The sequence below is a fragment of the Cavia porcellus genome, unplaced genomic scaffold (assembly GCF_034190915.1).
Source record: "Cavia porcellus strain 051 isolate PalLab524CR breed Dunkin Hartley unplaced genomic scaffold, mCavPor4.1 scaffold_4, whole genome shotgun sequence".
Lineage (NCBI taxonomy): Eukaryota > Metazoa > Chordata > Mammalia > Rodentia > Caviidae > Cavia > Cavia porcellus.
Genome location: NW_026947487.1, coordinates 105,656,157 through 105,680,428, shown reverse-complemented (window position 1 = coordinate 105,680,428; position 24,272 = coordinate 105,656,157). Strand labels below are relative to the sequence as shown.

The 24,272-nt window shown below is 57.4% G+C and overlaps 2 protein-coding genes across 9 annotated transcripts in view; one reads left to right on the top strand and one right to left on the bottom strand.

Moving 5' to 3' along the window:
* Il34 (interleukin 34) overlaps nucleotides 1–2,775 on the top strand; it is a 65,048-nt gene extending 62,273 nt beyond the window's left edge. For 4 of the 5 annotated variants that reach the window (XM_013154798.3, XM_013154797.3, XM_063247643.1 and 1 more), the window contains exons 6-7: nucleotides 1,662–1,797; nucleotides 2,212–2,775. In XM_013154798.3, coding sequence (XP_013010252.1) covers nucleotides 1,662–1,797; nucleotides 2,212–2,312 — 237 coding nt within the window. In that variant the 3' untranslated portion in view covers nucleotides 2,313–2,775. Of the gene's footprint in view, nucleotides 1–1,661; nucleotides 1,812–2,211 lie in introns of all 5 variants that reach the window. The other variant, XM_013154799.3, reaches the window with a different exon arrangement.
* A 422-nt stretch (nucleotides 2,776–3,197) lies between these two features.
* Mtss2 (MTSS I-BAR domain containing 2) lies at nucleotides 3,198–23,322 on the bottom strand. 4 transcript variants are annotated; one of them, XM_063247639.1, is made up of 14 exons: nucleotides 23,140–23,321; nucleotides 18,719–18,780; nucleotides 18,555–18,628; nucleotides 17,794–17,878; nucleotides 17,627–17,718; nucleotides 17,311–17,385; nucleotides 15,990–16,147; nucleotides 15,601–15,708; nucleotides 14,784–14,881; nucleotides 13,312–13,534; nucleotides 7,424–7,498; nucleotides 6,916–7,092; nucleotides 6,575–6,740; nucleotides 3,198–6,457 (listed from the first exon to the last, which is right to left on the bottom strand). In XM_063247639.1, the coding sequence occupies exons 1-14, from the start codon at nucleotides 23,206–23,208 to the stop codon at nucleotides 5,670–5,672; spliced, it is 2,250 nt and encodes a 749-aa protein (XP_063103709.1). In that variant the 5' UTR covers nucleotides 23,209–23,321; the 3' UTR covers nucleotides 3,198–5,669. The 4 variants fall into 4 exon arrangements, with proteins under 4 accessions (XP_063103709.1, XP_063103711.1, XP_063103712.1 ...); XM_063247641.1 differs by having other exon boundaries at nucleotides 13,312–13,438; XM_063247642.1 differs by lacking the exon at nucleotides 23,140–23,321 and adding an exon at nucleotides 22,482–22,552.
* Nucleotides 23,323–24,272: the final 950 nt, after the last annotated feature.

Sequence of the window (24,272 nt, the reverse complement as noted above, 5' to 3'; positions counted from 1 at the left end):
GTAAAAATTTAAAACCTTACATATAGAGCCAGCTGTGGTGGCACACACCTGTAACCCCAGCACTTGGGAGGCTGCGGAAGGAAGATTGCCGTGAGTTCAAGGCCAGCCTGAACTGTATAGCAAGACCCCATCTCAAAAAGCAAAACCAAACAAACAAAAAAATCACACATATTTTCCATTACTGGGGTTTGAGCCCAGGCCCGTCACATTGAGCTGCATCCTCATCCTTTTTAAATTTCAAGACAGGGTCGCACTAAATCCTTAAGTTTCTCAGTCTGGGTTTGAACTTGCAATCCTCCTGCCTCAGCCTCCAGGAGTGCTGGGATCGCAGGCTGGGCCTCTACGCCCTGGAAGTTCCATCAGTTGTAAGAAGAACTCAGAATTAACTCTGAAATGGTAGCTGTAGACTGGTTCCATGACTTAACTTTATGTCCCCATCTACTCAGAGGTGCCCGGACTCCGGGCTCACATTGTTCTAATCCTACATTTTCCTCCCTTCTTTTGTTCAGTTTCCTTCAGAAAAGAGACACAAAGAAGATTCTAGATAGAGGCTGTGGGGACAGGAGGGTGTGCTGTGACAGAACATGCTTTATAATATAAAATCTGCCATTTGACCACTTTTAAATTGCAAAATTTAAGTGTTGCTAATTATGTCACAGTGTTAGGCACCCATCACGTCTGCCCATTTCTAGAATCTTCTGTTACCCCAAATGGAAGCTACCCAAGAAGCATTCACTCCCCATTTTCTGCCTCTCTGCACCCCTGGCAGCCTGTGATCTGCTTTTGGTCACTATACAGCTGCCTCTTCCCAGTCCCGCACAGAAGTGGAATCATGCAAAATTTGTCCTTTTGCATCTGGTAACTTATAAGTTGCATGTTTTCAAAATTTACTCATCGGTCCCGGATCTCTGGGAGACTGAGGTAGGAAGATAGCGGGAAGAGTCCAGCGTGGGATATTTAGTGACGTCGTGAGAGCCTGTCTCAGGAGAGAAACAAACAAAAACTAAAAGAGCTGAGGACAAAGGCCCTGGATTAAATCCCTAGTGAGGGAAAAAAACCCTTTTTAATCCATCAGGCTGGGCTTCTGGTCAGCAGTAGAGCATTTGTCCCACTTTTGTGAGGCCCTGAATTTGATCCTAGCTCTAAAAACATAGTTCATCCATGGCATAGCATGTCTCAGAAACTCTTTCCTTTTCACGACCAGGTAATATTTTATCAGTGTAGCTGCTACCTCTGATTTATCTGTTTGCCTTGGGTTGCATCCAGTTTTTCATTGGGGCTGTGAACATGAGCTTACAAGCAGGGGTTTTCAAGTCCCTGTTTTTAGTTCCTTGGGTATATCACTGTGGCATGGACAATGTAGTGAGACCCCGTCACAAAACAGTAACATAAAATAAAAGAGAGCTAGGTGTGGTGGTGCACACCTGTAATCCTAACACTCAAGAGGCTGAGGCAGGCGGATCAGTGTGATTTTTCAGACCCTATTTCTAAAACAAACAAACAACAAACTTAACTAAACTTCCCTTGCCCGCTAGAGAGGTGAGACATAACTTACCAGCCCCTTGTCACAGGAAGTCTGAGGCTGCACCAGGCCAAATGACCCTACTGTTCTGTGTGTTGTGGCCATTTGTCCCTGGTCCTGATGGTTCCCTTCTTTCCAGGGTGTGGAGATCAGCCCCAAGGTGGAAGCCGTGTTGTCTGTCCTCAATGCCCCAGGCCTGAGCCTGAAGCTGGTAAAGCCCAAAGCCCTGCTGGACAACTGCTTCCGGGTCATGGAACTGCTGTATTGCTCTTGCTGTAAGGAGCCCCCAGTGAGTGGGGCCGGGGGAGTGGGGAGGAGTGTCTGGGCCCACATCGGCACCCTTGGGGGATACACTCTGTTCTCCAGAGTGGCAGGCCACTTCTGGAAGCCAAGACTCTGAATACAGCATAGAAAGAATGTATGGCTTTTGAGTACCATGCATGATACATGCCTGTAATTCCCGCTATTTGGGAGGCTGAAGCAGGAGGGTCACAAATTCAAAGTCAACCCAGGCAATTTAGCAAGCCCCTATCTCAAAATAAAAATTAAAAAAGGCCCGGGGAGGTAGTAACTCAACACTTCCTGGGTTCAATCCCCAGTAATGAAAAAAAAAAAAAAAAAAAGTGGCTTGGCTAAGGGTGGCCCTTCACGTCTCCTGCAGTCTCTTTTTTCCTCTTTATCCTTTACAGGTAAACAAAGCCCCATCCTAAACTGGCAGGACTGTGAGGTGCCAGGTCCTCAGCCTCGAAGTCTAGAGCGCTCGTTGCAGTGTGCAGCCGCTGGGTTATAGCCTCCACCCTAGTAGCTCTGCAGCTGCCTGCCCGGCTCCCTGGCTTATGTGCTGGACCCCAGGTCAGGGCCCAGGGCTGAGGTCTCTTTGGACTGAGCTGTACGTATGTTGATCCTGTGTGGGGACCTCATGAGTCCTTGGAGCTGGGCCAGGCCTCAGACTTGGCACCCTTCGGAGAAGCCCTGAGCTGGAGGTGGCTCTGCTCCTGCTTTCTGACCTGACTCTGTCACCATGGAGTGTTGGGGGCTGCAGGTTCCCCGGCTGTAGGTAGTGCCAGTCTCCTGGTCACTGTAGCCAGAGCTGTTCCTCCAGGCAGCAGGCAGAGATGCAGGGACCACGTAGGACTCCGGGACTCACGGTGGCTTTTCAGCCAGGTCGCACAGAGGGTGGAGTCAAATGCCACATCTTGCCACAGTGGATGCTATTCTAGTATCTTTTTCTATTAAACACCTGCTTGTTTTGGTTTGGTTTGGCTTGCTTTGCATCTGCGGTGGTGAACGTGGTCATCGAGGGCAGGTGATGGGATGGGCGGTGTGGCTGGTGGTCAGCATCTGGACTTGAAGGACTTGGAGTGGACAGAGCATTGTCCAGAGACATTCGAGGATCAAGTTCCTCCTGGCGCTGCCCCAGCCATGGTACCTCAGCAGGTCTGAAGGGCATCACTGGGAGGTGGGGTGGTCAGTGATGACGGTGACGTTGGCTGTCTTCTCTGGCTGCATAGAGAGCCCCCAGCAGGGGCAGAGTGGGCACATCTCAAAGCCCCAGGTCAGAGCCCCGGCTACTCCTGTCCCTGCACCAGTCAGACCTGCCTGGCACGGAGCCCGGGGGCGCTGGGAGACCCAGGCCAGGCGGTAGGGGTAAGGAAGAGGCAGGGAAGCCGGCGGAGGCGGGGCTGTTAATTACAGTACAACTTTATTAATACTGGAATCTTCACAGTGCGTTTGTTACTGTAGCAGTGACTATTTAAATCAAGGGAGGATGGAGTGAAGAGGGCAGGAGGAGAGAATTTATCCAAAAACAGACAGAAAGAAAAGAAACAGAATGGTCCAGATGGGATGAGAGGGTGTGGTGGAGCGGGGTCAGGGGAGGAAAGGGGTGAGTGGGAGCCAGCGGGGCAGTCTGGAGGGGGGAAATAAATTAAAAAAAGGAACAAGTTAACAACAGCACCAGAAAAGTTACTTCGGTCAAAAGACGCTTTTGAAAAGAATATTTCTCTGTACAAAATGAAAAATAAAACGAATGTAAAGAAGCCCCCCAAACCAAAGTTCGTAACGTGGGATGGTTGGCTCGGATCCCAAGGGGGTAGGCTTATGAGGTGCTCACTAAATGACAAGGTGGAGGGACAGTCATGGGACGGGGATGGAGTATGTACAGCTGGGGGCTCGGCGGGGAGGGGCGGGCGGAGTGTGGGCCCCACCCTGCCCCCTCCCTGGGAGGTCTGCAGCCTCCCTTCCCATCAGGGCGAGGAGCCAAGGTGGCCACCCTGTGATGCCCCCGGGAGGCAGCGAGCTCTTCCTTGAAGGGAACCCTAGGACCCACCTGCTGTCTCAGCCCAGAGGCCACGCCTGCCCACCCTGCTGACCCTCACGCTGTCCCCTCCCATGTCCTGCATCCCCTTTCAGCAGCTGCCCAGGAAAACTCCTTGGGGATAGATGTGGCAGAAATTCCACTCTAGGGCACCCCCACCTGGTTACCTGCCCTCCTGGCCCCCACTCCTGGGGCCCTGGTGTCCATACAGCTTGGAGAGGGAGGTGCTGGGCTTTCTCAGAACCGCACGGACCAGTCTCTAGCAGTCCCTGGGGGCCACCATGGGGACTCCCCATGCACAGGGGCACCCTAGGTCACCAGATCCACCAGCAGCCCTGCACAAGAATGCCCAGGAGCAGGAGTGCAAGGCCAGGTGGCCTCGACTCCCCTTGAGTCAGACCAAGGCGAACTGCTCTCCTGGCCTCAGAGGGGCGCCACCCTCGGGCCCTGCTGCTCCCCACTGACCGTGGACCACCTGGCATCCCTCCACTCGCCCTAGGCGCACGTGCTTTTACCCGCTCAGACCTGGCCTGACCTGGGCCCTGCAGAAGGAGGGTGTCCCACTCCTCCACCTGGCCCCTCTGCCAGCCCCAGCCTGCAGTGGGGACTGACCTGGGATAGCATCTCCTCTGGCGACAGAGAGTCAAAGCCGATCTTCCCAGGCTGGCTCCCCACTGCGGGCCTGCAGCTTGCTCACACCACAGCAGCCCAGAGATGGCCCCAGCCCTGCCCTCGACAGCCTCCTTGTGGCTGAGCGAAGAGCTACGCATCTTCTCCCAGTTTTGGGGTAGGCAATCCTGCCCTTCTCCTCCTGCCACAGGCCCACTGGGCCACTGTGGGTCACCCCCATCTCTCAGGCACTCGAAGACACACACCCTGTACCACCAGCTAGCCCCATACAAAGTCCTTATCTGGGGTCAGCTCTGTTTTATTAGACTCATAAAATACCCCCCTCCCCAATCCTCTCCGGCTCCAGCCCCAATCCAAAGGTGGCTGAAACGGCAACTCCAAAGTGCCACCAGTTAAAGTCTCAATGTGCTCAGATGAGAACATGACATCTGAAACAGCTATGTGCTGGCCAGGTGACTCCACGGGCCTCTAGACTCTTTCCCTGCTTCCCTGTGCTCCCCGAAGCCATTCCTTATGGGCGAGGGCCCAGGAAGGTCCTCTAGGATCCCCTGCAAGGGCCCCTGATGCGTTCCCTCCCAGAGACTCTGCTTGGACCTGGGTTCCCTTCCCCATGGGCAGGCCTGGCCTCCCGATTGCTCCCCTCATCTGGACCACAATTAGATACCTCAGCTGCCTGGCTGCTGGCTGCCATGACTACCCTGTCCCGGAGGTGGAAAGAGCCCAGGGAGAGGCAGAGAGGTGGTGAAGGGAGGGGAAGGGACACAGGCACGGGGAGCATTCAAGGCAGAGCCGGGCACTGTGACCCCAGGGAGCAGTGGGCCAGGGGAGCTGAGTTATGGACCCCAGGCCACGTGGGGCCAGGATGGCAAGAGGGAGGCTGGCCAGGCCCTTGCGGACTTGCTGGGGTTTGGAAAAGGCGGGGCCTGCAGAGAGGAAGAGAGGAACAGAGTAGGCAAGGAAAGTATAAAACCAGCTCCCGACCCAGCTCCAGGCCTGCGGGCTCCGTCCTGGCGAGGGCTGAGAGTCACTTCCTGTAAGCGCTGAGACCGAGACCCAGCCGGTGTTTTTCTGTAAAGTGGCTTTGCCTTGTCCCTGGTGCTGCTCTCGCTCTGGCTGTACCCTTGCTCCACGTGGCTGCTGATCACAGACCAAGGCCACCTGCTTGCACCAGGGCCATGCAGGGTGGGGAGGTTGGCACTATCATAAGATGCGGGGCGCCGACCTGTCGTTGGTGACGGTCCTGCGGAGGCGGACCCCGCGCCGGATGGCCACCAGCATGTCTTCGGCTGGGGGGTCGCTGGTGGCCGCAGGGGGTGGGGTGGGTGTCACCTCGGTGGGGGTGGCTGACAGGGCGGTGGGGAAGGGGAACTGGCCCTCGCCCAGCGCATGGGCCCCGGCCACCAGCTCCCCGAGCTTCTCCACCAGGCTGTGCCTGTTGGCGGCCAGCTGCTGCTCCTCCTCGTCCTCCACTGCCAGCCTGGCTCCCGCCCCAGGGTAGCCGGCCGTCTCGGGGGATGGGCTGCCCCAGGCTGTGTTGGGCAGGCTCAGCCTTTTAGGGGAGGCCTTGGCGAGGTCCGGGGCCAGGGGCGAGGCGGCCTCGTCTGTGTAGAAGACGCACTCCTCACTGCCCGCCCGCGTGGGCCCCACGTATCCAGGGGAGTCGGGCACGGTGGGCGTCTTCACAGGGACGATGGGTGGCCGGATGGGGATGGGACCGGCGCTGGACAGGGCGCGGCGCACTGTGGGCTTGGTGGAGGGCGTGCGTCGGATGGTGGCCACACCAGGGGGTGCACCCGAAGGCAGGCCAGTGGCGGTGGGCAGCCCTGCGGTGGGCAGCCCGGCAGTGGAGGCTGGGCGCTTGGTCTGGATGAGGCGGCGGTAGTTCTGGGCGATGTTGCTGTTTCGTGGAATGGTGGACGACTTGTCAAACTCCTGGGGGCCCTCGCTGTCTGCATCGCCGTTGACGGAATAGCAGTCATAGTCAGAGCCTAGGGACATACGACGAGGTGGGCCTGGGGTCTGCGTGCCGCCTGAGTCCCCACCACCCAGGGGGGACACAGAGAAGGAAGGACAGGGCCCTGGCAGCGCAGGGCCGCAGGGCCCACCTTGGGAGGGGATGGTGTCCTCGGAGCATGACGGCGTGGTGGTCTGTGTGCTGTAGCCGCTGGAGTACTGCAGTGAGTCCCGGCTGCTCTTCTGGTGCTCCAGGCTCAGGCCGCGGGTCAGCACCATGGCCAGGTCGCTGGCTGCGGGGGACACCTCCTCACCGTGCTGGGGGTGAGAAACTGCAGACTGAGGCCTCATTCCCCTTATCCTGGGCCACACTCCCTGGTTACTGCCAGGGTGGCTGGGGATGGCCCTGGGAACCACCTGCTGGGTCCCCTGGTATTGATCCTGGAGCAAAGGGGTGGGGCTGGCTAGGCTATCCTGGCAGCTGGCTGCCTACCTTGGCTGCGATGGTGGCAGGGGACATCCGGGGTCGTGGTGCCTCCTCCCCGCTGGGGCCCAGGGGGCCTACACTAGCCGGCCCTGGCTCTGCATCTCGAAGGAGCTCCACTCGGTCCTTCCGCCGCTGCAGGGTGGTGCCTGAGGGTTGCTCGTGGGGGCCAGTCTTGGTCCAGTCCTGTGAGGTGTGGCAGGTAGGTCAGGGGGACCCCTGGCCTTGCTACCTGTGGCCAAGGGTGTCCAGGTCTGCATCGGGTCTCTGGCTTGCAATTGTGGACAAGACCAGAGCCAGAAAGGTGGTATGACCCCTCCATCCCGCCAGGCCCAGGGCAGAAGTGGTCCCAGAAGGGAAGTGGTGGTGGCTGGTGCCAGGCAGCTCCTCTGGTGGAGACAGGTGCCACGGGCACTCAGCTCTCTGGCTAAACCTGGGCCTCCCTACTGTGACAGGCTTAGATCAGGAGGGCACAGGGTAAACAGCTGGTGACAGTCCTGGGCCCGGGAGCACTGACCGAGGTGGGGGAGCTGCACTCGCTAACAGACTGGCAGGTTTCGGAAGCCTCAGAGGACGCCGAGCTGGAGGACTTCTGCCATGCAGAGGCGAGCAGGTGGTTGCAGACAGGGGCCGGCGGGGGGCGGGGGGAGAGGAGAGAACAGTTGTGGTCACAGCGCCGGCATGCACGCATCTCCTACGGGCCATGGCCACCAACAGCAGTGTGGCAAAGGGCAGTGGCCCAGGGTGCCTAAGAGGACAGACACTGCCCGGCCAATGGCACAGCTCAGGAGCTGTACAATGAGGACTCCCTGATGGCCTAGTGTGGCACTCGGAGTCCTGGGCACCGTCCTGCACACACAGCAGAGCTGCCAGTTATGCGCAGGTGCCCGGTGGGCAAGCACTGTTTACGAGGCTGGAGCTGGGTCACATCAGGCCTGGAGCCACACGAAGACAGCTGTGGCCAAGAGCTCAGTGGTCAGGAGGAACAGAGTCCAGTGAAGGAGAGCAGCAAAGAGCTGCCAGGGAGCCGAGGTGGCTGTGGACTTGAAGGAGAAGGGGCCCCTCTGGGAGTGGCTTGAGTGTGCATGGGGGACCCCCCCATAAGGGAAGACTAGGTGGCGGTTCTTCTACTCCACACAAGTGAAAGAATAAAGGAAGCAGAAACAAAGGCGGAGACAGGGCCATGTGGCTGGGTTTCCAGGGCAGGTGCAGACTGTGTCCTGTGGTCAGACATGGACCCCAGTCAAGTGCTCGCCTGTGATGAGCAGCCTAAGCCGGGGCAGCAAGGAGGGGACCAGCAGCACCCCGCTCTGGCCCCGTTCTCCATGTCACCCCTGGTCTGGATCCCCAGGTTTCCTACAGAGTACAATGAACCCAGATGGAGGCAGTGAGGCCAGCTCGCTGGCGTTAACAGACATAGGTAGTGGACTGGACTTCAAGGCTGTGAAATTAGGGTAAACCACCGCGACAGGAAACCAGCTCAGCCTTCACAGACTGTGTGGTTAGCAGAGACACAAGAAGCCAGAGCCAAGATCAATAAAACCATGCCCGCAGAGGCAGGTGATCTGCCGTACTCCAAACCCAGGTGGCGAGGGACAAGCACTTGCACAGAGTCTTCCCTGAAGTAACCTCTAGTTCCTTCCCCATATCGCTGGTGACAACCACACCTCCAGGTGGAGACATAGAGGAGTCCATGTAAGACACCGTCAGATAAAGCGGCCACCTCTGTGTGTGATGACATCAAGAGACCAGGCCCTGCCACCCAGGGATGCTGCGGAAGCTGTGCACTTTTGTCCTTTGGCTCAGCTGGGTGCCCGCCCCTCACAGCCTTCCCCCTCGTGCCCGACTATAGAATCAAAGCCTCTTCCTGCGCCAGGACGCTGTCTGATTCTGGCAGTGAAAGAACCCACAGAGCCAGTAATGAAATCACTAAAATAAAAAGGAACCAAGCACCAAGGTGCAGATTCAGAGCAAGTAACACTCTCAGACTCCTAGCAGTGTGACTGTTAAAAAAGTAAATAATTCAAAAGGAAAGAGAAACTTGGAAAAGTCGATGGAAAAGTTCAACACCCATTCATGAAAACTGAAACACAAAATGCTCAAAAAACAAACAAACAAACAAAAAAAAAAACACCTCTGAAGCATCAGGAATAGAAAGAAATATCCTTAATTCAACAGAGACTATCGGCATGAATGCTGATATTTTTCTCTCTTAGGCTGAGAAAAACACAGACACTCACTCTCTGCACTTCTGGCCAGCACTGAAGTCTTAGCCAGTGCAGTAAAGTAAGAAAAGAAAGTAAAATGCAAAAGGACTGGAAAGGAAGAGACAAGAAGGTCACTACCTGCAATTATAGGACTACTCAAAACACACTACAAATGATCAGAATTAAGGAGTTATTGGATATCGGTCATGAGTTCGATCCCCGGTACTGATTAAAAAAAAAAAAAGAAGTTGTTATTGGATAAAAAACCAGAAAAAGTGAATTGTCAGCCTAGAGTGGTGGTGCACACCTCTAATCCCAGCATTTGGAAGGCTGAGGCAGGAGGATCATTATAAGTTCGAGGTCAGGCTGAATTATATAGTGAGACTCTATCTCAAAAAAAAAAAAAAAAATCAATTGTATTTCTAAAGACCAGCAGCTAACAAAGATGTAATTTATAATGACAACAAATACTGAACACCTGATGTGCAAGAACTTTACATAAAAACCACAAAACATCATTGAGAGACTTTTAGGCCTAAATAAAGTGAGAAGTATGTAATCCTGCTCAAAATCTCAGGAGCTTTTTGTTTTGCTGTTTGATGAGGTAACCCTAAAATTTGTAAGGAAACAGAAAGAGCCAGATATAGAAAAGGTGATGCTGGCGGATGACAGTTGGAGGACTTTTATTAGCTGGTGTAGAGATTTCCTGCAAAGCTACAGTCATTCAGAGGTGGGGTTGGCACAGGGACAGACCTGTCAGCCAGCTAGACACACCCAGACCCCTGGACCCCTGCGCAGTGCACGGTCCAGCTGCTTGTGTCCCTCAGAGGTCACCTGCTGACATCCCAAGGCCCACAACAATGGCTTTACAGGCTGGGTTGGAGCCATCACAGGTGGGACTGATGTCCTCCTAAGTGAGGCCTGCTGGAGTCATCTGCCCCCTCTATCCCTGGGGACACAAAGACGGGGCCCACCGGGAAGCCAAAGACAGTCCCTCAGCAGACACCGAACCTGCTGGGGCCTTGATCGTGGGCTTCTGAGTCTTTGGAATTGTGAAAAATACATTGCTGTCAGATCGCGGGGCTACCATAGGTGGTCTTTTCGGTAGATCGTTCTAGGTTAATCAAAGACCCACACAGAGCTGTCCCTACTTCGTACCATACACAACCAACTGATCAATCAGTTCCACAGAAGCTGTAGATCTAAGTGAAAAATATAAAGAGGTTAAAAAAAAAGGCTTTCTAGAAGGAAACATCTTCATGACTTGGGAGTACGAAAAAATATTTCAAGTAGGACATCAAAAGCATGAACGATTTAAATATTGTGATAGATAAACCGGACTACAGATTTCAGAACTTCTAGCCATGAAAAGCTCTCATTAAAAGGACAAAAACATCCCCACAGAGTGAGGGAAGTTACCTAATGAAGGATTTGTATCTAAACATATGAAAAGTGTTCTAAATCACTAGGAAAAACACAATTTCAGAGAAAATAATGAACGAAAGATGAAACAGAATCTTTGTGAAAGATACTCAAACGGACTTTACAAGTCGGAAAAGGCATTCCATCTCATTAACATGAAGGTCACACAAATTCAGAGCCCAGGGTGCTGCTCAGAACGGCACTTCTCAGAATGGCCGACACGGGAGAGATACAAAGTACCCCCGGCAGTAAACCGTGCTCACCTTGCTGTCAGAGTGGACTGGTGCGACCACTCTGGAAAACCGTCCAGCAGGACCTAAACCCACCCATGTGTGCCTCTGTGACCCAGCAAGTCCTGGCGAGGCACACAGATATGCTGGGACCTTCCCAGTGGCCATCAACCCCACCACAGCCCAAACCAGAAACCACCCAGAATCCAGCAGATGTAGAAGGGCTGGGTGAACCACGTATCCATACAGGAGAGGCTACGCAGGACGAGAGGGATGCACATCACCACATAAAGCAGAGGACTCACAGCACACTGCCTAAGGGGCGAAGCCAGACACAAAGGACACCTGTACGCGTCCACACGTGTGTGCATGCAATGATGAACACACATCTATGAAAGATGAAGGTAAGAAAGGCACAATGACCCAGCACAGTGGTTACCCCTGGGTACAGCAGCGACGGGGAGACCAAGGGGGCTTCAGGGTGAACCAGACTCGTCCTGTTCTAGCTGCTGGCTGCATGGGTGTGGTCAGTTTGTGCCCAGTCATGGAGCAGTACCCTTAGCACAAATTTATCTCTCTGCATGGACAGGGTACATCGATAAAGATGATCTTTTTTTTTTTTTTGGTCTTTTTCCTTTTTATCGGTACCGGGGATCGAACTCATGACTGCCTGCTTGCAAGGCAGGCGCTTATGCTGCTGAGCTAAATCCCCAGCCCCCGATAAAGATGATCTTAAGAGACTCAATGGTTCTGAAGTGAAGGGAAAAAAAAAAAAAAGAGAGAGAGAGAGAGAGACTCAGTGGTAATGGATTATAGCCCATAAAATCAAGGAAATATTTATAGATCCATGCTGATATAAATACGTAATTGATTACATCAATAAGTGAGGGAAAAGAGGTATTTTTACAGTAGGATTCCACTTAATAATGCAGGAGGAAATAGGCACGTCACCATCATCACGGGGCGGGGGCGCTGATGGGGCTAAAGTCTGATGAAGAATAGATTATTTGGAGTCTCAAAGCATCTCCCTCAAGACGTGATTAATGACAACAGGAGGGGAAGCCAGTGAGGGGAAGCCTCACAGACACTGCCTGGCCAAGGATCATGGTGTCACCAGGGATGAGGGACACACAGCATGGGGCTCATTTGATGAGCCAAAGAGGACACAGCAGCACTTCTGTGGTATTATGAAATGGCTGATCTCTGGTTCTAAATGGGAAGAGCCTGATCAACCCCAATTGAGAAACAGCCCACAAAATCCCTGACCAAGCTGGGTGTGGTGGTGCACACCTGTGATCCCAGCACCTGGGCGGCTGAGGCGGGAGGACTGGTGCAACTCTGAGGGCAGCCTGTGATACACAGTGAATTCAAGGCCAGCCTGAACTGCACAGTGAGATCCTGTCTCAAAAAACAAAACAAACAAAACAAAACAAAACAAAACAAAGCAAAGCAAAACACCTGGCCAGCATTCCTTTAAGTGTTAAAGTTATGAAAGGAAGGAGAATGGGACTGAGGAACTCAAGCACAGGGAGCTCAGATGACAAAAACTAAACACAATGCAGGATTCTGTACAGCAGAGAGGAAACCTGCAAAACGTACAGCATACAGACAACAGAGAGGAAACCCCCAAAACGTGAAATGAGTCTGTGGCTCGATTACGGGGGCTGTGCCAGGGCTCGTTTCCTGGTTTTGAAAATTGTTACCTAAGATGCCAACACTGCAGGAGCCTGTAGGGAGCGCCTCTGGGGTCTTGGGATTCTTGCTGTGACTTTTGTGTAAGTCTAAAGAGATCTCAGGGGTTGGGGATATAGCTCAGAGGCACAAGCGCCTGCCTGGCAAGCTCAATGTCTTGGATTCGATTACTGGTACCTAAATAAATAAATAAATAAATTCCAGAATAAAAAGTTAAAAGAAAGCACCCTCAGTGGGCAGTCAAATCGCAAAACAGAACAAGCAGATTGGAAGACAACTTAGCCAGACCACAGCACAAAGAAATAAGAAGTTTAAGAATGAGATGGCACAACATATATTTAATTGGAACCCTAGCAACTGAATGAAAGTGGGAATCCTGAGACAGTAGCTGGGACTGGAGACACAGCTCTAGGGGTACAGCGCCTGTCTAGCATATGTAAGGCCTTGGGTTCATCCCCAGGAACACCCCCACATGTGCTCAAGCACACACGTGCACGCACAACACGATGTCATTAGCTTGGATGAAACACGAAAATCCAGCCATATGCTGTTTATAAGACTCATTTAAAACATAATAACACAGAGTCTAAAAGCAAAGAGATTGCGGGGTGCGGTGGTGCGCCCTTGTGATGCCAGCACTCAGGAGGCTGAGACAGGAGCACTGCTGTGAGTTCAAGGCCAGCCTGCATTACAAAGCAAGACGTTGGTCTCAAAAAAACAAAAAAGTCATAGAGACAGAACTGGCTATCAATATGGGGGAGAACGGGAAAGTGGACCAGTAGCCCTGGGACCCCGAGTGTGAGGCACCGGGACGCTGCACCCCACCCCAGGTGGTCCTCCTGATGTCCCCTCACCTGGCTGGTGATGTCTGAAGGCATGGGCGAGGGGGGCTTGGAGTAGGTGGCATCCTGCGAGACGAAGCCAGAGTCGTGTGAGGAGACGCTGGAGAGGCGGGTGGTGGCGGTGGCTGGCTGCGCCAGGCTGCGGTAGCGACAGGTGGAACTGGGTGAGTATGTTTGGGCACCCCCAGGCCATGGGGCTCCGCCACCCTTGGCACTGCTACTGCTGCTGGGGGCGCTGAGGGAGTGAAGCAGGAGGGCACAGTGGCCAGGCAGAGAGACACGGGGGTGTGTGTGGAGGGGAGGGTGACAGACGAGGGTAGGAAAGAGGTGAGGGGCAGAGGAGGGAAAAGAGAATGTCAGACTACGAGGTCCTGAGCCCAGGGGCTACAGAGGGGCAGGGTTCTGGGACGGTGTGGCTGGGCACGGCTGGAACAGGGACATCCCAGCCAAGTTCTTCGAGAGCCCCGTGCTGGCAGGGCATGCCCAGGACAAGGCAGTCTCCTTGCCTCGGTTAACAATGAGGAAACTGAGTCAGCAGGCATCAAACAACACAGATCAAGAGATGCATTTCCAAACTGTCTTCTCAAAGTCTGCCAGTCCAAGGTTGGGTCCTGAGCCCCTGGACCACCTTCCTGGTCCCCTCATTTCTCTCAGTGCCCAGCACTTCATGGCTCAGACCCTCAGCACAGCCGTTTCAGCCCTGGGCTGTTTCCTGGCGTGGAAGGTTACCTTTCTGCTGAGTGTGACGCTGGAGCCTCCTGACCTTTGTCCTTTGCCCTGAAATCAACATTCCTTCCTGGGACAGCTAGCTGTTCAGGGTCACAAGAGGCTCCAGAAGCCCTAATAAGTGACTGCTGGCTCTTGCTTCTCACAAGCCCCAGGTGCCCAGCTAGAGGCCTCCCTGCCAGTAACCTGCACTGGGCTTGCTGCCTACCCTGCCTGGGAGCCTTGACTGGTAAATATCTCCTCCAAATCCAGCTGCAGTGCCAGCCTGAGGGAGGATGCCCCATCCTGAGCCAGCCCAGTTGTCAGGTGAGCTCCTGGGCCTTTCCCTGGCTCTGTGAGACCTCAGGGGCTCCCAGATACCTCTGCCCTCTTCCCTGATCTAAATTTCCTAGTATGATCCTACTCTGTCCCAGGCTTGGTAGAATCCAGTGATTACATGCTAGGCATGTGCCTCAGTTTCCCATTCTGTGACAGGGAGATGATACTATGTCCAACACAGTGGTGTTAGGATTCAGTGAAGAAATGTGTGGCACCTGGCAGAGCTAATGCTGTGTAACCGAAGCTACTGTCCCTTCCTTCCTGCCAACAATTGGGGCAGCCGACCAGGTGGGCTTTCCCTGTGCACTTGAAAATTCCTCAGGTGCTGGGAAGTTGCACAGACTCCAGGACCAGAAGCAGTCCTGATGCAGCTTTGCGGGGTGTTTGCCTATTTCCTCCTGGGGTTACCCCGCCCCAGCATGAGACCTCCGCCTACCAACCTGCACATGCTGGACTTCCGGGAGCTGGAGCTGCTGGGTGATGAGGGAGGGGTTTGGTAGGACCAGCTGTAGTCTGAGCCCTTTAGGTCTTTGATCACCTGTATGGGGACACAGATGGGGTCACTGGATGAGGGGCAGCTTTGCACCTGCAGAGAGCCTTATGGGTTTTCTGGGCCTTTCAGCAAGCTGGCTAGGCTGGCGGCAGCCCTCTGCTTCCCCACCCTAAGCATCTCTAACCTCTCTCCCAGACTCTGCTGACGCAAGTTCCCTCCTGGGGTGAGACATGCACATGCGTGCACGCGTGCCTGCTGCACACGCCACAGTACTGTCTTCTCTGAGCCCCTGGGCACTGGTTGAGGAGCCAGGACACAAGAAATTCCACTCATTACTCTCCGAGTCTCCACTTTCTCCTGTGAACTGGGGCCAACTGTTCTCATCTTAGGGCACTGGCAGGAGGCTTCAACAAGGTGCCCCATGAAGAGGGCACAGCAGGCTGCTGGGCACACAAGAAGTGGCTACAAGTGCAATGCCATGTGGGCAGTGCAGCGGGAACAGGGGACAGCTCAAGTAGACAGGTGTGTCTGGGTCTAGGGTAGGTGACAGGGTTTCTGCATGTGAGTGGCAGCCAGGAATCTGATCTGGGACCTCTGTCACTCCTCACCCTGGCAGGGGCTCCTGGATGCCCACGGTGGCTGCTGGAAGGGATCCAGTCTTTTCTCCAATGTGCCTCCCCACAGTGCTGCCCCTGTCTCTCCTCACTGGACCCTAACTGAGGACAGGACCACCCCCTCCTTGGCTCTCTCTGGGCTCACCACACCTGCTCACTGGCGGGAGGCAGCTTGTGGGGTTCCGCAGTCAGCACCACCAGGTCGTCAATGATGCCCTGCAGGTGGGTGATCTCTCCCAGCATGGTCAGCTCGCCATTCTGAGGAAGCAGCCAGGAAGACCTGATGGTCCGGTCGCCCACCTGCTGCCCAGCCTGCTCAGGTCTCTCCCCTCACCCTGCCCGGCTCACAGAGTCTCCAGGGCTGGCCAGACACCCATTCATACAATGCAGTGCACAATGAGTTATGAGACCTGATTTTGGGCACGTGGCCCTGGAAATAACTAGTTAGGGATCATAGACGACAAGCGTCCCCAGGATCAATATGTCTCCCCTGGGCCTGATCCTCCCCACTGGGGCCTCCAAGTGCCCTGGGGACCCACCACCACAGGCTGCAGGAAGGTGATGAAGGTGCAGAAGCGGCCTCGTTCCTCAATCAGGGCCCGGCGCACTGCCTGCTTCTCTGTCTCCTCCAGCAGTAGGTACATGTCATTGACGTCCTGCAGGGCACTGTCCAGCTGGGGCTGCAGGTCTCCTTTCCCTGAGGGGGTGTGGAGGAGACGCCGTGCTGGGGATGCCGGCCTGGTCTGCTGCACCCATGGCACCGGCCCCCACGGTGGTGTCCCTGGCCGTGGGGCTGGGCACTACCATGGGAACCAGGGGACGGGGGAAGGTGGACTGGGGCTAGTGGAGGGGCTCATCCCACCAGAGCAGGCAGAGAAGACAGACACACACATGGAAAAGACACCCACGCTGCAAAGCCACAGGATCTGGGGTGGACAGGGCTGGCCGTGCGGAGGCCATGGAGGCTTCCACTGCCCAGGATACCCTCGGTGTCCTGGGATGGCACCCCTCGCCTCACAGGGCACAGGGAAGTGGCGTGGAAGCAAGCCAGAGTAGAGCAGGGTGGCGGCCAGGCCTCCAGGAGGCTCAGAGCAGGGCCTGGGGAGCGGGACGAGGGGTTTCAGCGTGGGCCCACGCTGAGCTCAGGGAGCAATACACAAGGACACAAGAGCCACACAAAGAAGCATCAAGAGAGACAGAGAGAGGCAAGAGAATGATGTGGAGGAGACGGTGAGGGGGAGCAGGAAGTCACAGATAAGGAGCTGGCTGGCCTGGTGGGGACAGCGTGCCCCAGCCCGCCCGGCCCAACCAGTCAACCCCTCCTGGCCTGCAGACTGACCCAGCAGTGGCCTGGGACTCATCCCTGGCTGGGGCCCTGGGGGCCCCAGGGGGACTGTGGCCCAGGCCCCGCCCTCGGTGCACAGGCCGCCTTCCTTGCTCCTCCTTGGCCTGGAGAGGGTCCTTCCAATGGCCCTGAGCTGGGGGAAGACAGACAAATGCGACAAGGACAGGAGGAGCAGCTGGAGGGATGGACGTTTGACTTACCAAGTAGCTCTACAGGAAGGATGTGGGAGGAAGAGAGGAGGAGAGACAGAGAAAGAAAGAATGTGTGAAAGACAGCCGGATGGACAGCACCACTCCTGGGGTGGGGCGGGGCCTGGACCTGGGGCGTCCTGCTGCCTCCCAAGGAGCGCCTGGGCTGGTCTGGGGGCGGGATGGCTCCCTCTGTCCCACCCGGCAGGCTGGAGGGTCTCGTGTTGGGGACAGGGCTCCTCGGGCCAGGAGGACGCCCTGGAGGTGCCCATCAGGCTCTGAAGTGGGGCCGCGGGGCTGGGCCTCGGGGGGCGCTCTGGGCTCTACCTTTGCGTGCTTTCTTCTGCAGCTTCAGAGTGTCCGATGACTTCTTCTTGATCTCATGCCGGGCTCGTTTGTACTCTGTGCCAGGAGTAAAGAAGAAGCTTTAGGGCCGGAGGTGGTGGTACACGCCTATAATCCGAGGCTGAGGCAGGAGGTCATTGCAAATTGGAGGCCAGCCTGGGATGGTAAATGAGTTCAAGGCCAGCCCAAACTACATGGTGAGACACTCTCAAAAAATCCAAATAATGAACAAAAGAAGAGATTCTCGTAGTAGTCCTGTGGGGGTGAAGTGGGGAGCCCGCAAGGAGCCCTGTCCCACCTTTCGCGTGGTCCTTGTCCAGCTGGTTGGCTGACTTTTTCCAGTCCTCGATGCGCTCCTGCAGCGGGTTGATGAGGCTCTCCAGCAGTGCACTGTGGGTGGGAGCTGGGGTCAGACTGCGGAGCGGGATGCAGGGGCTCAGGACGCTCCCCGCCACACCTACTCACTTGGTGAACTGCCGCAGCTTGGTCTCGATACTGCGGTGGCGCATGCACATGCGCGTGAGCGCTGAGCCGATGTCCCGTGTGGCCCCTGGTGGGTCAAGGGCACAGTGTGGGCCTGGGCCTGCGCAGTCCCCTCTGCGGCCACGAGAGGGCACGCCAGCTCGCCAAGACCTCGGTCCACAAGCAGCCCTACCACACGGCCGTCCTGCAGGACCCTGACCCGTGGGGAACATGGGAACCGGTGCCCAGTCATCCCAGCTTCGGGCAGCCGCGCCCTGCTGGCCAGGGCAGAACCTCCCTTGTGCCCCAGCTGAGAAGCATGCCCCAAGGGCTGCCCAAGGAACAGCCAGGAAAATTCCGCACCAGCCCTGAGGAAGCCCCTCCCAGTGTGCCCAGATGTGGGCGTGAGGGAACCTGCCAGTTGCTCTCACCACTCCAAGAACCCCGATCCCCAGGACTGGAGATGAGTGAGGAAAGGCCAGAGACTGACAGCAGAGAAGGGTGAACTGTGCTAAGGGGTTGCCAGCACCGGCCACAGCACAAGAGGGAGCCACTGCCCTGTGACATTCCTGCCCCCACTCACCATTCATGCCTGCATGCCTCTTGTGACGGGGGGCTCACTGTCTCCACAACCAGCCCAGTCCATCCGGGAGGAGAACCCAAGGTCTCCACTCGGGGCCTGGGCTCCTCTCCCTTGTCTGAGCCCCCCTCAGCCTGTCCATTGCCCACCCCGAGCATCCCTGGCCGGCCGTGTCTCTCCCCACCTCGGGTGTTGGTGGCCATGTCAGCCACTTTCTGGAAGGCATCCAGGAAGGCCACAGCAGCCAGCACAGTGGTCCTGGGGAGACGTGCAATTGAGGGGTTGGTCAGTGGGTGAGGGCACTCCTCTACCCACCCCTCCCCAGCAGGGGGCACCGCACAGCCTCACCTCAACTGGGAATGTAGCTTTGTGGCCTTAGAGTTGAAGTCCTCCCAGATGGGGTAGGAGCTCTGCCAGGAAGGAGGGAGAGGAAGTGAGATTTGTTTTGGAGGGGTGCTGTACTCCCCACATGCTGAGCAGATTTGGGGCAGTTGTTTTATTTTTTTGAGACAGGATTTTGCTATGCAGTTCAGGCTGGTTTTGAATTCATGGTGATCTTTCTGCCTCAGCCTCCTGAGTGCTGAGATTACAAGATGTGTGCTGCCAGGCTTTGGGGCAATTTCTGAGAGCAGCCATGGGGACAGGAGACTCCTGTGCTCTCTGGGAGGAGATAGGTCCAGGCATGAGGGAGCTTGGACTTTGCTTGTCCCTCCTGCCTTGGTGTCAGGAAGTCTGTCCCGCTGTTCGTCAGTGCTGCAAGCCTGTGCTGTCATTCTCCCTAAAGGGAGATGGAAGCCGTTGATGGCAGGTCCTGTCTCCTGGGCTCTTGAGGGGCCTGGCAGGGATCTGAGCACCACGGTCCCCAAACATACTGAGGATGGTGGGTGCCAACCTGCCACCCACCATGGGGGCAGAGGCTCCCTTCGAGGCTGGAGACTGGCAGGGTTCACACAGCAAGGCTGATGGGCTCCGGAAGCTGTCCCTGGCCGGCAACTGTCCCAGGCCAGCGGCAGTGGCTCCCAAGCCTGGGGAGGCCGAGGCTGCTGCAAGGCCTGGCCAGCCTGACCGGGACAACCAGGCCCTGCGGCTGAATGGGGCCTTGTGTGGGCAACAGAGCCACCTTTCTCCACCCCCCACTCCCCTCCCCTCGGGGGAAACAGTGTGGCTTTTATCCTAGCCTGGCCCAGGGCTCCTCACTGGGAGGGGGTTTCCCAATAGGGAGGTCGGGCTCCTGGCGACTGAGTTGTCCAGTCTGATTAAAGGGCTTTTCTGGCTAACACGCTCTTCCCACTGACATGGGGTATGGAGGAAGCTCAGCCCGGGCTGAAGGCACTGGGAGGCCTTGCATTTGAAGGGCAGCCCTGGGAGCAAGGGGTCCTTCCCCTGCTTGGAGGATGGGGGTGGTGGTGGAGCTTTTCCCAGCAGAGCGGGAGGCAGGGACTCCAGGCCCCAAGGCCTGGGGGAGGCTCTGCTTGGCCGCAGCCCCAGGGTGGGTTGGAGCTCAGTCCATGGGGTAGGGAGCAGAAAGGACTCAGGCAGCATCAGGAACCTCACAAACACCCTCCCCTCCCAGCCTGGCCAGCCAGTGTCCAGGGAAAGCAAATATTTGAGAAGTGTATCGAGGCTAGAACAAGAGGAGGTGGCTCTGGTGGGCTGTCCCCACACAGGCACAGGGTAGATGGCCTGGGAGGACGTTCCTCTCGGTCCTGGGGAGCTGACCTGGGTTTTGGCCAGCAGGGTCTTCTGAAACGGGGGAGGCCCCACCCAGCCTGGACGCTGCTAAGACCTCCCCCTTGAGCGCTGAGGAAATGTTCCTTCCAGTGCAGGGACAGGATACTCCCTTGGCTCCAGGGCAGTCCCCCAGCACCCTGGGTAGCCCCAATGTAGCTTCAGAGAGAGAGAGAGAGAAAGAGAGAGAGAGAGAGAGAGAGAGAGAGAGAGAGAGAGAGAGAAAGAGCTGTCCCAGGGGAGGGGAACAGGGCCCGAGGGGAGGCCAGGCCCAGTCATTCTCCCTTCTTTATCCCCAAAGATCATACAGCATCCAAGAAAGGGAGGAGAAAGGGCTGGAGTGAACAGTGACCCAAGGAGGGTGTGCAGGACCTGGCTGTCTAGGTGAGCAGGTGCCCTCGAACCAGACTCTGTGCCTTGCAGTGAATGATTGGTCACACAGCATGGTCACGACTGCCTGTGTGATGCATTCTGGCACTGACCCCCTTTCACGGGTGAGGAAATGGGGTCTTGCTGATGTTAACCGACTTGCTGTGGCTATAGGATAGTGGATTCAGGGTCTGAATCCCTGTCTGGGGGGGGGTTAGAGGCATCCCATTTCCAGGGTGCAAGGAGGCAAGGTCCTCAAGTGGACAGATGGGACTGATAGGGTGGCCCAGATGTGTTCTGAGGAGCAACCCAGGCTCCACCCTGGCTAGTGAGGGCTTTCCAGGTGACTGGGCCTGAGTTTCCTCACCTGTACAGTCAGGAGGATTGCCCCTACAGCTTGGGATCAGACGTGGACTCCAGGGGGCACTCAGGGCAGGGAAAACACCTTGCACGGCGCCTAGCAGCTGGCAAGTGTGGCTGAGAGCCACAGGCCCCACCTCTGAGAGGTGTCCTCCCACCTGGGTGACACTGTTGCTCTGGAGGGGGAGGCAAAGATTATGACCCCATTGTCTGAATGTACCGGCACACGGCTAGGCTGTTGTGACCATGTCTATCAGGATGGCAAGTGCCTGCCCTCTCTGGTGGAGTAGCTGGTGACCCTGAACTCCTGGTCTCCTCCAGCTGTCCAGGCTCCAGGTATAACTAGGGAGCCACCCTCCTCCTCTGCCATCCTCAGCCCAGGGCTGGGGCCCACGACAGCTGTTGTGGGGCCTGGTGGCTCCTGTGGACATGCTGTCTTATGACCTGGCTGGCCAGCCAGTGGCCGGCGAGAGGCAGCAGGAAGCTGCTCCTAACTCCAGCCAACCAGCCTCCAGGTGGCCCAGCCTTCTGCTCTGCCCCTGAACACATACATGCATGTGTCATCAGTAGGGGTGAATCTGTCTGTGGTATCCTCACACCTGAACTGCTCCTAGCTGCCTCCAATTGCAAATCCTGCTCAGCGCCTGGCCAGGGCATCCCACTCTGATCTGATCGATTATCCTGGGCCCTCCTGGCCTCCCCCTCAGGTTCCCTGCAGTTGGCAGGGAGTGAGGGGACAGCACAGCTCCTCTCCTCGGGGCAGACGCGGCTGCTGCTGCAGTGTATGCTGTGCAGCTGCCAGCGGGAGGAGGTGTGGGCAGCTCCCACCCTCAGCCAGCCCAGCAATGGCCAGGCGAGGAGGTGGTCTGTGCTGCCAGTGCCAGAAAGGAACCCTGGTGCCAGGGCTGTGATGGCCACGGGGCGGGCAGAAGGGGGGGGCTTGCAGGTGGAGATGCCGGGCACAGAGATCCCCAGGGCGGTGTACCCCGGGGTGGGGACACCTGCTCACTGGGCAGTCCTAGTCAGGGTGGCTTCAGGATTTTTCTCAGGGACGGGGACCTGACAGCTGCTCCCGGGGCTGCCCGCATCCTAGTAGTACTGGGAGGGAACCCCAAGCTCTTGTCTGTCTGCAGCGTCCACCTCCCAAAGCGGCCGTCTGGAACTCTCGGTGGGTCGAACTGGAAAGAGTGGTGTCTCCCCTCCCTGCCCAGGCCTGCTGGACTGTGCTGTGCACTCAGCCAGTGTAGGGGCCCTTGGGTTCCTGTGGGAACCAGATCTTTCCCCAGCCTGTGATCCTGCCCCATCTTCTCTACAAAGAAGGGGCCGGAGAAGAAGGGTAGGAACCCGAGCTCCTGCCCCCACCCTGTCACGAGCTGGGCCCTCGGCCCTCTCTGGGGCAGTCCTGCGGAACCCTGGTCTCTTTCGGAGGAGCATTCCCCTCACCCAACACACTCAGAGGAACAATGAGAGCTGAAGTTAGGGCAGGGACCAACATTCTCCTTAACGACCTTGAGCCATTCATAGACCTCAGTTTCCCCATCTGGCAGGGTGAGCAGAAATTGGTGGCCTGTTTCTACCTGACCTTGGGTAATCACCATAAGGGAGGGAGGCTTGGTGCTGAGAGCCCGGGTGACTGGGGGTAAGAAAAGCTCACCCACGGGGTTGCTCCTCCAACCCCAACCTTCTTGCTGCCTCCATCCCAAGGTGACGATAAGGCCCATCCTTGGGGTGCAGGGGCATCCAGCCAGGAGACCTTGGAATCTGCGAGCTGAGCTCACTGGGGTGGCTGCGGGGGGTGGGGGGGCGGAGGCGGGGCTGGGCAGCTGTCGCAGGGTCGGGGCTGAGGCCGGCAGGGAAGGGGTTAATGGTCTTTGCCTTATTATTTTTTTCCTGCTTCGGTGGTGACAGCATTGTCTGGGCTTCTGGGTTATCAGAGGTTGGGGGGTATTGTAGTGGAAGGGGGCGGAGGTCGGACGGACCCCAGGCTCCTTCAAGGGCCATGGAGACGCGGCCGAGGAGCCAAATCCCATTCATGGTTTGGGGGTCTGGGAAGCAGAGAGTCCGAGTGTGCGCAGGCTCGGAGCGGCCCCGCGCAGAGCGACCCTGGGCACCGCACTGACACCCCAATCCACGAGCACCCACACCCCCCCAGGCAAGCACGCAAAGACCTGGGCGCAAAGGGTACGCGGGCAGGGCGCACTGAGACAAGGACGCGCGGACCTCAGGGCATGGCCACTCGCCGCCACGCGTCCCAGGAGGGCACCCGAGCTGTCCCCGCGCCCGTGCCACCGGCCCCGCGGCGCCCCGGTTACCTTCATGTCGTTGACGATGGCCTGGAAGAGCCCGCCCAGGGCGCCGCACTCCTTCTCCGCCGTCTCCATGCTCGGGCCGAGCGGGCCGCGGCGCAGGGCGCGCAGGGGCGCGGGGGGCGTAGGGCAGCGTAGGGGAGGGGCCGGGCCGGGCCGCGGGCGCTCGCTCGGGCCGCGGGGCCTCCGCCTGCAGCCGCGCTCAGCGTCCGGCCGTGCGGCGCTGCGGGGTCGCGGGCCGCGGGCGGGCGGCGCGGGCCATGGCGCGGCGGGGCCGGGGGCGCGGCGCGGGCGGGCGGCGCAGCCTGGGCGCGGGCTCTGAGCTGCGGCGGCGGCGGTAATCGGAGCCGCCGAGCTCGGGCGTCACGTGGGCGGGGGGGGGCGGGGGCTGTGGGAAAGGCCGGGCGGGCGCAGGCCCATTCACGGCCAGGAACCAGGGCTTTGAAATCCGAGTCCGGCCGCTGCCAGACTGGTCGGGCGAGCGGGGCCGCCGGGCGCAGGCACCACCGCTGGTCGGGGTGGCGCTGGGGCGGGGCCGCCGCCCCCCCCCGGAGTAGAGTAGCGGTGGGGTCCGGGCGCTCAGAGACACCTTCTAGGGTTGGCTCTTGGTTTGGGGGCCTTCTGTGGGTTCGAAGCCGCGCACGGTGGCGGCAGATTAGGGCCTTGGGCAGAGGGTACCTTCGCACTCTCCTCCATAACTTCGGTTTCTTTTCTGAGGGGCAATGTCACCCGGATGGCAAGCTGGATGCCAGGCTTTTGGGGAATAGTGGTCTCCTGGCCCAGGGACAACCTTCTCAGTGAATGGGGGTCCGTGCCCACCAGCGGAGCAATCCCTGACGCCTGGGCAGAGCGTGGGGACGTACGCATGGGCACGTGGGCGACAGAAAGTACAGTCCGTCGTCCTGGAGACTCCAGGCAGGTAAAACCCACTCATGGGGCTGCCGTTGCTGGGCTCTAGGGAAGGCACTCACTTCTCCAGGGGCTGCTGGAATCACTTGGGGCTCACCAGGCCAAGCCAGGGCTTCCCAAAGCCTGAGGACAAGTGCCCCCCCCCCCCAAGTGCAGGAGGATGAGGCTCCTGCAGCCAAACTGAGGGCTGGGGCCCCTGACCCTCACTCTGTTCCTGGACTGGCCTTTCT

What these genes read in the sequence shown, in the direction of transcription:
- Mtss2 (XM_063247639.1), bottom strand. Translation starts at nt 23,208, where the DNA reads ATGGAGACGGCGGAGAAGGAGTGCGGCGCCCTGGGCGGGCTCTTCCAG. An exon ending in CCATCGTCAACGACATGAAG is followed by an intron (nt 18,781 to 23,139) that starts GTAACCGGGGCG and finishes CCTTCCTGGCAG; the next exon opens with AGCTCCTACCCCATCTGGGA. An exon ending in CTTCAGACATCACCAGCCAG is followed by an intron (nt 7,499 to 13,311) that starts GTGAGGGGACAT and finishes TCTGCATGGCAG; the next exon opens with AAGTCCTCCAGCTCGGCGTC.